The sequence below is a fragment of the Macaca thibetana genome, chromosome 9, assembly GCF_024542745.1.
Source record: "Macaca thibetana thibetana isolate TM-01 chromosome 9, ASM2454274v1, whole genome shotgun sequence".
NCBI lineage: Eukaryota > Metazoa > Chordata > Mammalia > Primates > Cercopithecidae > Macaca > Macaca thibetana.
Window position 1 is genome coordinate 63024764 of NC_065586.1, and position 13195 is coordinate 63037958.

At 52.1% G+C, this 13195-nt stretch overlaps 3 protein-coding genes across 3 annotated transcripts in view; all 3 read left to right on the forward strand.

Moving 5' to 3' along the window:
- SAR1A (secretion associated Ras related GTPase 1A) overlaps positions 1–13195 on the forward strand; it is a 537387-nt gene that overhangs the window by 245494 nt on the left and 278698 nt on the right. The window lies entirely within an intron of this gene.
- Positions 1–13195, forward strand: part of PPA1 (inorganic pyrophosphatase 1) — a 478362-nt gene that overhangs the window by 236557 nt on the left and 228610 nt on the right. The window lies entirely within an intron of this gene.
- Positions 1068–11299, forward strand: NODAL (nodal growth differentiation factor). The gene is made up of 3 exons (XM_050803665.1): positions 1068–1305; positions 7775–8472; positions 10663–11299. Exons 1-3 carry the CDS (start codon positions 1113–1115, stop codon positions 10813–10815), a joined length of 1044 nt encoding a protein of 347 aa, XP_050659622.1. The 5' UTR covers positions 1068–1112; the 3' UTR covers positions 10816–11299.

Below are 13195 nucleotides of genomic sequence, written 5' to 3' on the forward strand. Positions count from 1 at the left end.
AGTTCTTTGGAGCTAGAGGCATCCTGTGAAAGAAGCCAGGTGTATAGAGCACTTAGCTCTGTGCCTGGCACTTAGTAAGTGGCCCGCAGCTAACGTGCTTGTCAAGGCTAGGTAGGTGGGGGGAGCTGGGAAGAGAAAGAGCCCTCAGGTGTAAAGGAAAACGGATGGGGCCTGACACTGGAGCGGGGATTTACATTTCTTTAAAGGTCATTCCAGCCCTGACTTGACTTTGCACCTGGAAGGGAGGAGGCCAGACAAGGATCACTCTTGTGCAAATAAGGAAAGCAGGGCCCAGAGATCAAAGTGAGTGGCCCTGAGCCGCCACCCAGGTCTTCTGTGGCCCTGCCACACCAGGCAGGGATTGGGGGATGTGGGCAACAAGGGTAACACCTTTCCTCCTGAAATTACTGGGGTGATGTCTGCCTGTAGGGGAAGAGCCTGATGAACCAAGATCATCCCGTTTGCTCCTTCCGGCTCCAGCTTCTGTTGAACACTCCCTTTTCAGACGAAGAAGTCATCGTCCTAGTCCCTCCTGCCTTCTGTCTTCCCCAGGAGAGCACTTCAGTATTTGGTAGGGCCAGGGGTGCTCCCCGAGGCCATCTAGACAGTGGCCAGGGAGGCTGCCCCGGCCAGATTGGGCCAAAGTCTGCCTGAGGGCCGCGAGGATCCCTTGGCATTCTCTTCCTGCTTCTTGAGGAGTCAGCGGTCCATTTGCAGCGTGAGTGGAGAGGATGGGGCAGGGATCCCAGGTGAGGCCGAGTAAGGAAGTTGCAGTTCTGACCCGGGAGTCTGCCGGGACAAGCCTGCTCTGTCTCAGCATCAAGGCCTTTGGTACCTACAGGAGCAGGGTGCCAGGGTGTCCAGACCAGGCAAACCAGGAGCCCTAGATCCCGTCCCTGGAACTAGGTCCTCCGCCAGCTTTGCGGGCCTCCTCCGCACCAGGATCAGGTCTCGCCCATCCCCAGCAGGAGGTCTCTCTGCCCCCCACCCTCCGGACGGGGGTTATATGATCTTAAAACTTCCCCGGAGGGAGGAAAGGTGGGGGCGGGGCGGCTGCTGAGGCCCAGGATATAAGGGCTGGAGGTGCTGCTTTCAGGCCTGGCCAGCCCACCATGCACGCCCACTGCCTGCCCTTCCTCCTGCACGCCTGGTGGGCCCTGCTCCAGGCGGGTGATGCGACAGTGGCCACTGCGCACCTGCGTACGCGGGGGCAGCCCTCGTCGCCGTCCCCTCTGGCGTACATGCTGAGCCTCTACCGCAACCCGCTGCCGCTGGCGGACATCATCCGCAGCCTGCAGGCACAAGGTAGGCTATGCCGCTTGCCGCGCTCCGCTGGGCACCCCGGGGCGCCTCCGCCGCTTCCAGCCGGCGGACTCGGGAAGTGCCCTGGTTTGGAGGCCTGCGGCTCCGAGCCCGGCTTGCAGCCGCCTGGGCGTCCCGAGCCCAGGGCCTGGCTCTGCCGGTGTCTCCGTGTCAGCAGGCTCCGGGTGCAGCGTCGGTGGCTGGGGGCGTATCCACGGCCCAGTCGGGTAGGGATTCTAGCGTTCAGGGTGTGTCCTCGACGGGGACCATAGTCTCTGAGTTTTGATTTGGGATTGCGCGGAGTGCAGCGCAGAAGGGTGGGAGGCGCTGATCGCTGCCGTCTTGTGAAGCTGCTTATCCCGGCGCCTGGGTCTGCGCATCTGTAGGATAGGTGTAATAAATAGCACCTCGTCTATCAGACTGTGGAATGCGCGAGACGACAATGCGCGCGAAACGCTCAGCGCAGTACCCGGCACGGCACAGTAAATGGTCGTTGGTATTACTGAAATGGTTCCGTCTTGGCGAATTTTTTTCTTTCTGCGAGTGAGGGTGAAGGGGTCCCGGGGTGTGACGTCGGGAGTATCGGCAGCTGAGCTGGTAACATCGGAGATTCGGGCTCACGGTCCGGAGATCAGGGATGGGCTGTCCCGAAGTCGCGAACTGTGGCAGCCTTGGGTCCTCCAGCCGCGCCGGGGAGGTGTCAAGTGTCTCAGTTAACCCCGGGTTCGGGGCCATGATTTGCAGGGGAGTGGGTGTCTAGGACGGCAGGGATCTGAGGGTATCGCCCTCGAGTACCTGGCAGCGCTTTCTGGGCACCCAGCGCGGCGAGCAGGTGGGTGCTGCGGAGGGGGAGCCCCTTCCGCGCCTCAATCCACATCCCGCCACCTGGGCAGTCGCGGCCGCCCGCGCCTCCCTCCGCCTGAGGGGGCCAGACGGCCCTCCCCGGGGCTGGGGCGCAATCCACATCGGCTAATCTGATCCGACCTGCCGCCTGCCCGCCCCTTGTGACCTGATGCCGGGGGCTCCTCGCTCCCGCGTCTGGGGTCAGCCAGCCAGTGACCCTCTCCAGAAGGGTCATCTGGGGACCAGCCAGAGTAGGGGACACCCTCGGGGGCGGGGCAATGAGAAATTTGCTGGATTGCTCGGCCCCTCCACCGAAAAGCGGCCGGGGATGGGAGTGGTCAAAGAAGGGAGGGAGCGCTTTTCCAGTTCACTCCCTTCTGGAAAGTTCGAGATGTGTGCGGTGATGGACAGGAATCTGGAAAACTGGGTTCTAGGCCTCAAATCCTGCTTCCTGATTCCCTGTTGTCCCTGGCGCGGCTTGGGTTCTCTTTCTGCCTTCCCTTCTGTAAATTAGGAGACCGTTCTCTTTCAGCTAAACACTGTTTTTCGTTTTTTCTTCGAGACGGAGTCTCCCTCTGTCGCCCAGGCTGGGGTGCAGTGACACGATTTCGGCTCACTGCAACCTCCGCCTCCCAGGTTCAAGCAATTCTCCTGCTTCAGCCTCCCGAGTAACTGAGACTACAGGCGCGCGCCACCGCGCCCAGCTATTTTTTTTATATTTTTAGGACAGACAGGGTTTCACCATACTGACCAGGCTGGTCTCGAATTCCTGGCCTCGTGATCCGCTTGCCTTGGCCTCTCAAAGTGTTGGAATTACAAGCGTGAGCCACCGCACCGGGCCTAAACACTGCTTTTGAGTGTACAGCGGCATGCGGCACATTTACGTTGTGAATCGGCCTCATTTTCTAAGAGCAGTGGGAAGAGCCCGCCTGGAGGGAGACTGGAGGAGAAGGGATGTCCTAGCCCTACTTCTTCCATCTTGGATTTATTTCGAATAAGCTGCACCGCAGTTGCATGAAAGGGATGTTGGAGTCCAATTGGGTTTACATCTGTATCTGTTGATATTTAACCTTCACCTTGGACCTTCAGTTTTCTCATCTGTAAATGGTGAGATGAGAGGAACAGTGAGGAGATTTAGAGAATGCCTGTGAAACACTTGGCACACGGGAAGCCACTGGTGATAACGACCCTTATAATTTATGAAAATGTAGAGTGGGCACTCAGTGTCAGGCCCTCACAGCCCTGCCTCACAGCCCTGTCTGGGGACAGTGGTGTCCGACAGGAAGAGAACCCAAGGGCGTGAGCCCAGCCACTTTCTTCTTCAGAAGGGGAGGTGGGGCCGGGCGCAGTGGCTCACACCTGTAATCCCAGCACTTTGGGAGGCCAAGGCGGTCGGATCATGAGGTCAAGAGATCAGGACCACCCTGCCCAACATGATGAAACCCCGTCTGTACTAAAAGTACAAAAATTAGCTGGGCATGGTGATGCGCACTTGTAGTCCCAGCTACTCGGGAGGGTAAGGCAGCAGAATCGCTTGTACCCAGGAGGTGGAGGCTGCAGTGAGCCGAGATTGCACCACTGCACTCCAGCCTGGCGACAGAGCGAGACTCATCTCAAAAAAAAAAAAAAGAACTGGAGGTGGGCCAGGAGGACATCAGGGGCATCTGTGTGGCTAAGTCTGCATTCAGCATATGAATGGGTTTTTGGGTGTCCATGAATCCCTTCCTCATACCCACCTTAAAATCACATTTGTTGTATTTGGATGCATTTGTTTTTTTCTGAGAACATTCCTACCTTGCGTCAGGCACCAGTGACACCCACAATGTTAGAACTCTTATTCTAAGATGAACCAGAGAACCTATCAGCCCTGTCCCAGGGCACCCTGGCAGCAGTGGGAGAAGGCAGGAAGGGTGGTGGAGTCACAGACGTCTTTCAGCAGGAAGGAGCGGTCTCTTCCCTACCCAGCCTTGACCACTGTCCATCCTGTTCACAGGGGACTTTGCACTTCTGTCCAGGTCCCTTGTGGCCTGTCCGGACACCTTCGTTTCTAACTTTTGGACCTGGGAAATAATGAGGCAGCTGATGATGGCCAGTGTTTATGAATTTTGGTTGTGCTGGGCAAAGCACATTACATGAATTATCTGTTAATCCTAACACCCCTGTGAGGTGGCTACTCTTACCATCTCCCGTTTTGTTTTGTTTTGTTTTGTTTTGTTTTGAGACGGAGTCTGCTCTGTCGCCCAGGCTGGAGTGCTGTGGCGTGATCTCGGCTCACTGCAAGCTCCCCACCTGGGTTCACGCCATTCTCCTGCCTCAGCCTCCCGAGTAGCTGGGACTACAGGCGCCCGCCACCATGCCCGGCTAATTTTTTTTGTATTTTTAGTAGAGATGGGATTTCACGGTGTTAGCCAGGATGGTCTCAATCTCCTGACCTCGTGATCCGCCCGCCTTGGCCTCCCAAAGTGCTGGGATTACAGGCGTGAGCCACCGCGCCCGGCCCCTCCATCTCCCTTTTAAGAGAGGGAAACTGAGGCTCAGAGAAGGAAAGTAGCCTGACCAATGTCAAACAGCAAGTGACAGAATTTGAGCCATCATGGGGGGACTCAGGGGCCCCGCTCTTAACCTTTGAGCAGGAGTGCCTTCTTCTAAAAGAGTTTTTTTTTTTTTTTGAGACAGTTTTTGCTTTTTGTTGCCCAGGCTGGAGTGCAATGGCGCAATGTCGGTTCACTGCAACGTCCACTTCCTGGGTTCAAGGGATTCTCCTGCCTCAGCCTCTCAAGTAGCTGGGATTACAGGCGTGCACCACCATGCCTGGCTAATTTTGTTTTTTTTTTAGTAGAGACAGGGTTTCACCATGTTGATCAGGCTGGTCTCGAACTCCTGACCTCAAGTGATCCACTCACCTCAGCCTCCCAAAGTGCTGGGATTATAGGCGTGAGCCACCAGACCTGGCCAAGATAAAGTGTTTTTAAACTCACTGCCCCAAGCCTCCAGGTACAGGTGGCAGCAGTGGGTACTGAGTAATGTTAGCTTCCTCCCCACACTTCTGGGGAAAGCTGCTAGTCAGGGGCCGGTTATTGCCTCCTATAGGTGCTAATGAGGAGGGAAGTGGAAATTAAGTGAAAAAGAGCTGCTGGAGATGGGGTGGGAGAAGCTGCCACAAGGCTGAGATTGGGAGTGGCCCCTTTACAATACAAGCTGGATTTCCCAGAGAAATTCACTTCCTCTCTGACCAAAGATCCTCTAGGAGACAGTCCATGAATAAACTGTTATGCAGCCAGGCTAGAACTACATTAGAGATCATAACTAACTCCAGAGTCTATTCACAAAGAGTTACAAACGCCCTGTCTTATTTCTAATGAATAACCCCTGACTTTTATTTAGCAATAAACCTTCAAACCTCTTTATTTCTCTGGATCCTTGTGATAATTAGAGAGGGTGGTGCAGCATTATTCCCATTGCAAAGAAGAGGAAACTGAGCTTGAAGAAAGTTCATCACTTTGTTTTTTTTGAGACAGAGTTTTGCTGATGTCACCCAGACTGGAGTTCAGTGGCGTGATCCCGGCTCACCGCAACCTCCACCTCCTGGGTTCAAGCAATTCTCCTGCCTCAGCCTTCCTGAGTAGCTAGGATTACAGGTGTGAGCCACCACACCCAGCTAATTTTGTATTTTTAGTAGAGACAGGGTTTCTCCATGTTGGTCAGGCTGGTTTCAAACTCCCGACCTCAGGTGATCCACCCGCCTCGGCCTCCCAAAGTGCTGGGATTACAGGCGTGAGCCACTGCGCCCGGCATCACTATTAAGTGACCTGAAAATCCACAAATCTGTGCTATTCCCAGACATCAGGGAAAATCAATCCAGGACCAGAATAAATGGAGTGTGCTCCCCTACTCCTTGTCATCCAGTTTGGGTTTGGTTGTCTTGGGTGAGTGGAACAGGGCTGGGTGTGTGTGTCTTCCGGGTGATGATCTCTGAGGTAGGTCCAGTCTGAGCATCTAACAGTTTATTCATCTATTGTCTCACAGAGCATCTTTGGTCAGAGAGAAACTGAATTTCTTTGGGAAATAATCCACCTTGCATTGTAATGGGGCAACTCCCACTTTCAGCCTTCTGGAAGCTTCTGGGTGCATGCGATTGCTGTGTGCCCTAGGTGTGTGAATGACCTGGGAAAGGAATGGGCGAGCATCCTGTAGGTGGGTAGTCATGCCTAAAAAGCCTTTAGAAACCTATTTGTAAGGTTGCCAAAAACTCTTAGGAACCTGGGAGTGGGCAGAGGGTGACCAGTCTTTGGCTCCTTCTTTTTTTTTTTTTTTTTTGAGATGGAGTCTCGCTCTGTCGCCCAGACTGCAGTGCAGTGGCGCAATCTCAGCTCACTGTAAACTCCGCCTCCTGGGTTCATGCCATTCTCCCTCCTCAGCCTCCCAAGTATCTGGGACTACAGGTGCCTGCCACCACACCCGGCTAATTTTTTGTATTTTCAGTAGAGACGGGGTTTCACCATTCACAAACAGTCTCAATCTCCTGACCTTGTGATCTGCCCACCTCGGACTCCTAAAATGCTGGGACTATAGTGTGAGCCACTGAGCCCGGCCCAGTCTTTGGCTTCTACTGCCTGTGCCTCCCTGAGAGCTCTGAGCTTTTCCATGATATTCACATTTAACTCAATGTGTCTGTAAAACAGGCCACTCTGTTTTGTCTTTTTTTTTTTTTTTTTTTTTTTTTTTTTTTGAGACAGAGTTTCACTCTTGTTGCTCAGGCTGGAGTGCAATGGCACTGTCTCGGCTCACTGCAACTTCTGCCTCCTGGGTTCAAATGATTCTCCTGCCTCAGCCTCTCGAGTAGCTGGGATTACCGGTGCAAACCACCACACCAATCTAATTTTGTATTTTTTTTTTTTTTTTTTGAGACGGAGTCTCCCTCTGTCGCCCAGGCTGGAGTGCAGTGGCTGGATCTCGGCTCACTGCAAGCTCCGCCTCCCGGGTTCATGCCATTCTCCTGCCTCAGCCTCCCGAGTAGCTGGGACTACAGGCGCCTACCACCTCGCCTGGCTAGTTTTTTGTATTTTTTAGTAGAGATGGGGTTTCGCCGTGTTAGCCAGGATGGTCTCGATCTCCTGACCTCATGATCCGCCCGTCTCGGCCTCCCAAAGTGCTGGGATTACAGGCTTGAGCCACCGCACCCGGCCTAATTTTGTATTTTTAATAGAGATGGGGTTTCTCCATGTTGGTCAGACTTTATGTACCAGAGGAGAGAGGGGAGAGGGAGATGCAACTCATCACATTTTTACTGACTGTCCTCTGGCTTTGCAAGTTATCTTGGAAGGGGGACTGGAAGAACAGTGATTTGGAGTCTGGGCTTGGCAGTTGGGCAAATCCAGGTTTACTCTTGGCTCTGCCACCTTCCAAGAATGACACCTTGGTCAGGTCTTTTAACCACTGTGAGCCTCAGTTTTCCTCATCTGTAAAAGGGACTCAAAAATCTTACCAATTCACAGGGTTGGGGTGAGAATTCGAAGGTAATTCTATATAAGGTAAGGCCTCCAGCAAGAGCTATGTTGGTTGTGACATGGACTGAGGCTGGGGGAGGCCCTCACTCACCCTGCTTCCTTCCTGGTTTTCTTCTACCCAGATGTGGAGGTGGATGGGCAGAACTGGACCTTTGCTTTTGACTTCTCCTTCCTGAGCCAACAAGAGGATCTGGCATGGGCTGAGCTCCGGCTGCAGCTGTCCAGCCCCGTGGACCTCCCCACTGAGGGCTCACTTGCCATTGAGATTTTCCACCAGCCAAAGCCTGACACAGAGCAGGCTTCAGCCAGCTGCTTTGAGCGGTTTCAGATGGACCTGTTCACTGTCACTTTGTCCCAGGTCACCTTTTCCTTGGGCAACATGGTCTTGGAGGTGACCAGGCCACTCTCCAAGTGGCTGAAGCACCCTAGGACCCTGGAGAAGCAGATGTCCAGGGTAGCTGGAGAGTGCTGGCAGCGGCCCCCCACACCGCCTGCCACCGATGTGCTCCTTATGCTCTACTCCAACCTCTCGCAGGAGCAGAGACAGCTGGGTGGGTCCACCTTGCTGTGGGAAGCTGAGAGCTCCTGGCGGGCCCAGGAGGGACAGCTGTCCTGGGAGTGGGGCAAGAGGCACCGTCGACATCACTTGCCAGACAGAAGTCAACTGTGTCGGAAGGTCAAGTTCCAGGTGGACTTCAACCTGATCGGATGGGGCTCCTGGATCATCTACCCCAAGCAGTACAACGCCTATCGCTGCGAGGGCGAGTGTCCTAATCCTGTCGGGGAGGAGTTTCATCCAACCAACCATGCATACATCCAGGTGGGATGCCAGGCATGAGGCAAAGGGGAGGCAGTAAGCCAGCCTTGGGGGACAGGGCTCTAGCTTAGCTATTAAATGACTGTGTTCCTGCATTCACAGCTACTCAAGCATCTCCAATGTGCCAGATCCTGTGCTAGGTACCAGGGATGTAGAGATGACCGAGTGTAACATCCTTATAAAGCCTGTATGGGGTCATGCGTCATTGGGTAGCCTTGAACACATTGTTTCCCTGGGACTTTATCCTTGTCTTTCATAAAATTAGGGGGTGGGGGTAGACCAGAGGGTCTCAGCACTTCCCTAGCCCTGACATTCTAGGAAAGGAAGAATCTGGACTTTGGGGACAGGCAGGCCTGCATTTGACTCCTTATTAGCTGTGTGATACTGATTAGGTTGCTTATTCTCTCAAGCTTCAGTTTTTCCATCTATAAGATGAGGAGGGCAATGCCATATTTCATAGGGATGCTGTAGGGTTAATGAGATGACATGCATATGACATGTAAAGTAGTTGGTAGGTAACAGGCATGTTTGGCTGCATTATGGGGCCATGGTTGGAATCACACTGTTCCAGCTACAGTATTTTGGTTGAGAATTGACTACTCATTCTACAGAAGTAGACAAGGCCGGCCAGGTGCGGTGGCACATGCCTATAATCCCAGCACTTTGGGAGGCTGAGGTGGGTGGATCACCTGAAGTTAGGAGTTTGAGACCAGGCTGACCAGCACGGTGACACAAAATACAAAAATCAGCCAGGTATTGTGGCACGTGCCTGTAATCCCAGCTACTTGGGAGGCTGAGGCAGGAGAATCGCTTGAACCCAGGAGGCAGAGGTTGCAGTGAGCCGAGACCATGCCATTGCACTCTAGCCTGGGCAACAAGAGCGAAACTCTGTCTCAAAAACAAGAAAAAGAAGTAGACAAGGCCAGAGGCTGCCACTTGGTGCCACTAGTCAGCCTAAGGTCTAGGAGGTGGTGGAGGAAGAACAGGGCTGGTGAGTTAGGAAAGAGAATAAGCTGGAGAGAACAGAAAATAGAGCCTAATATGGTAGATCTGATGTTATAGGTGGCCCTGCCCTGCTGTCACAGGTCATATGGGACCAAAATGTTTTCATTTTACTCCATGAAGTCTGGAATGAGAATCTCCTGGACTTGCAGTATATCCTCCATGCCAAGCCTCAGGCAGGGTTCAGGGTCTCTAGAGAGCGTGAGCACATGGGCTAAGGACATGCAAGGAGTCACCGGGGGCGCTAGAGCTTCCAAGGACCTGTCCTGAGCCTCACCCAGGCCTGCTGATTTTCATCACCCACCTGCAGCACCACAAAGACTCAGACAGTCCCAATTGCCAACTCTGACACTCTGATCTAAAAAGATGTTAGTAGACCACAGGGACAGGGCCTGGTTCCAAAATGCCAAGGTCTTGTTACCTTTCCTCCTATTGACTCTCTCTGTCCTTCTCTGGCTGACAGCAAATCCCATAAGAATTTCCACATGACTAACTATTCTGCTTCATATTTCTAGAACTAAACCATGAGTTTCTTGGAATATTTTAAAAATTGGTATTCACAGCTGGGCATGGTGGCTCACTCCTGTAATTCCAACATTTTGGGAGGCTGAGGTGGGTGGATCGCTTGAGCCCAGGAGGTCAAGACCAGCCTGGGCAACATGCCGAAACCCTATTTCTACAAAAAATACAAAAATTAGCCAGGTATGGTGGCATGCACCTGTAGTCCCAGCTACTCAAGAGGTTGAGGTGGGAGGATCACCTGAGCCCAGGAGGTTGAGGATGCAGTGAGCTGTGATTACACCACTGCACACCAGCCTGGGCAACAGAGCAAGATCATCTCAAAAAAGAAAAAAAAAATAGTATTTGCTTTAGATTAGAATAATAGGAGAACATAAAAATTAGCTACTACTAAAAAAAAAAAATTAGCTACTACTCTACCCAGATACATGTGATTTTTTGAATCTGTTTAAAGGCTGTTTTCACAAAACAAGCACAGAGCTAAAGTCAGTTTAGACTTTAGAGTTGATGATATATTGGCAAGCTAATTCCTTTATGAAAATAATTTTCTTCTATTTTTGCACTCAGGAAATGACTTTAACTCCATAACTTTTTTACTCTTTACCCAGAAATACTACTATTCTGACCTGCCCATCAGGATGTGAATTGACATTCCTTTCCTTTCCTTTACAGAGTCTGCTGAAACGTTACCAGCCCCACCGAGTCCCTTCTACTTGCTGTGCCCCAGTGAAGACCAAGCCGCTGAGCATGCTGTATGTGGACAATGGCAGAGTGCTCCTAGATCACCACAAAGACATGATTGTGGAAGAATGTGGGTGCCTCTGATGACATCCTGGAAGGAGACTGGATTTACCTGCACTCTGGAAGACCGGGAAGCTCCTGGAAGACATGATAACTATCTAATCCAGTAAGGAGAAAGAGAGAGGGGCAAAGTTGCTCTGCCCACCGGAACTGAAGAGGAAGGGCTGCCCACTCTGTAAATGAAGGGCTCGGTGGAGTCTGGCCAAGCACAGAGGCCACTGTCAGGAAGAGGGAGGAAGAAGCCTGTGCAGGGGGCTTGCTGGATGTTCTCTTTACTGAAAAGACAGTGGTGAGGAAAAGCACAAGTGCGTTGAGTTCTCTAATGGATTTTTAAAAAACCTGTGAACCCCCTGAAACTGTATGTGAAAGTTGAGACATATGTGCATGTATTCTGGAGGTGGGATGAGGTCACCTATAGCTTTCACGTATTTTCCAAAGTAGTCTGTGTGTGACCTGTGCCCCTCCCCAAAGATTAAGGATCGCTGTATAGATTAAAAAGAGTCCATCACTCTCATTGCCTCAGGCTGGGTTGGGGGAGCCCCACAGCTTTCTGGCTGGCCAGTGGTAATCTACTGGCCTTGTCCAGAGGCTCATTGGAGTGGGCTTCTGCTAATGAGCTGTACAACAATAAAGCCATTGTCTAGTTCTCCTGGGCCAGCTGGTGCCTGTGAAGGCAGAGGCAGGAACTCATCCAAGAGGACTGGCCATGTTAGGTTACAGAAGCTGGAGCTTTCAGACATCCCCATGTCAGTCTGCTTAGGCAGACACAACCTGAATCTATTAAAGTTGCTGACAATTCACCTCAGTCTCTCAATGTGTGCTATTAATGAGGCCTCTGAGCTTCCTATCCAGCAGTGGTAAAGGCCTTGCCCTGGGTGGCAAGATACTTGCTCTATGGTCACAGCTCAGCCACTGGAAGCTGTGTGACCTCAGGTGAGCAATTCACTGTCCAGACTCCACTTGTAAAAGGAATGCTGGTGTGGGCCAGGCATGGTGGCTCACGCCTGCAATCCCAGCACTTTGCGAGGCTGAGGCGGGCGGATCACGAGGTAAGGAGATCGAGACCATCCCAGCTAACACGGTGAAACCCCGTCTCTACTAAAAATACAAAAAAATGAGCCGGGTGTGGTGTGGTGGCAGAGTGGTTGCCTGTAGTCCCAGCTACTCCGGAGGCTGAGGCAGGAGAATGCCGTGAACCCAGGAGGTGGGGCTTGCAGTGAGCTGAGATCGCACCACCGCACTCCAGCCTGGGCGACAGAGCGAGACTCCGTCTCAAAAAAAAAGAAAAAAAAGAAAAAGGAACGCTGGTGATTCCTAACGCATTCATATTAAATGTCTGTGGTCAGGCTCAGAAGAGTCATCAGCTTTAAGCTGTAGACTGAATAGGAAATGCTGCCTTATCCCTATTTCCCTCTAAAGCTTCTAAAGCCTGCTAAACCCAGTCCCTGCCATATGCCCTTAATATAACCTTTATCAGCTCTTTTGTTACTCAGGGTTCTAAGACGGACTTAATTTCAGGTTCCACATGGGCAGCACAGCAAAAGGAGCCTGAATGAGGCAGCTCTACCCCCCAAAACCCCTGACCACAGTTATCTTCCGGGTAAAAAGACCTCAGAGGCAACAATTCTGGCTGGGTGCAGTGGCTCACGCCTATAATTCCAGCACTTTGGGAGGCAGAGGTGGAAAGACCGCTTGAGTCCAGTAGTTCAAGACCAGCCTGGGCAACATAGTGAGAACCTGTCTCTGTTTAAATAAAACAAACAAAAGCAGCAATTCTGCTCTTAACACCTTGATCTCATTGAACATTGCCAAAGCAGAGGCACTTTTTTGTAGTTTCATGGAGCAAAGGGGCCACTTTATTGGGAATGTGAGCCCACAGTGTATCTACCAGATCCTGCTTTCCCAAGAAGCCTACCCACTTAACGCTACAGCCTTAAGAAAATGATTCCAATCATTTGTGAACCCTGTTGAGCTCAGACGAACTCAACTGAGGCTTTGGTTGAGTCAATACCATAGTCGTGGCCCAGAAAGGGGCTAGAGCCAGGCCTGGGCTTGAGAAACCTCAGTGCCTTGATTCCACAACAAAGCTGATCCAGCTGTTCACTGCCTGGACTAGAAATAGACTGCCCAGACCCAACAATTCAGAATCACAACAGGATTCTGCATCTGACCATGTACAGAACAGCCGAGCACGGGCAAACTTGTGAGGTCAGCTTGTCTGATCCCCATTCCTAAATGAGACCCCTGTGAGACCTCAGGGCCTGACCACACAGCTAGGGGTGGCAGGGCCAAGAGCTGAGCTCTGGTCTCTTGAGCCCTAGGGGCAAGAGTTGCTATTACTGCTTAATAGCAACTAGAGGTTTGTGCTCACCTATCTTGGGATCCAAGCCTTAGCCTTTAGAAC

Bases quoted from the DNA above. Each gene is read 5' to 3' on its own strand.
- NODAL (XM_050803665.1), top strand. From the start codon at position 1,113: ATGCACGCCCACTGCCTGCCCTTCCTCCTGCACGCCTGGTGGGCCCTG. The intron at 1,306-7,774 runs GTAGGCTATGCC...TCTTCTACCCAG, and splicing joins CCGCAGCCTGCAGGCACAAG to ATGTGGAGGTGGATGGGCAG. The intron at 8,473-10,662 runs GTGGGATGCCAG...TTTCCTTTACAG, and splicing joins CCAACCATGCATACATCCAG to AGTCTGCTGAAACGTTACCA.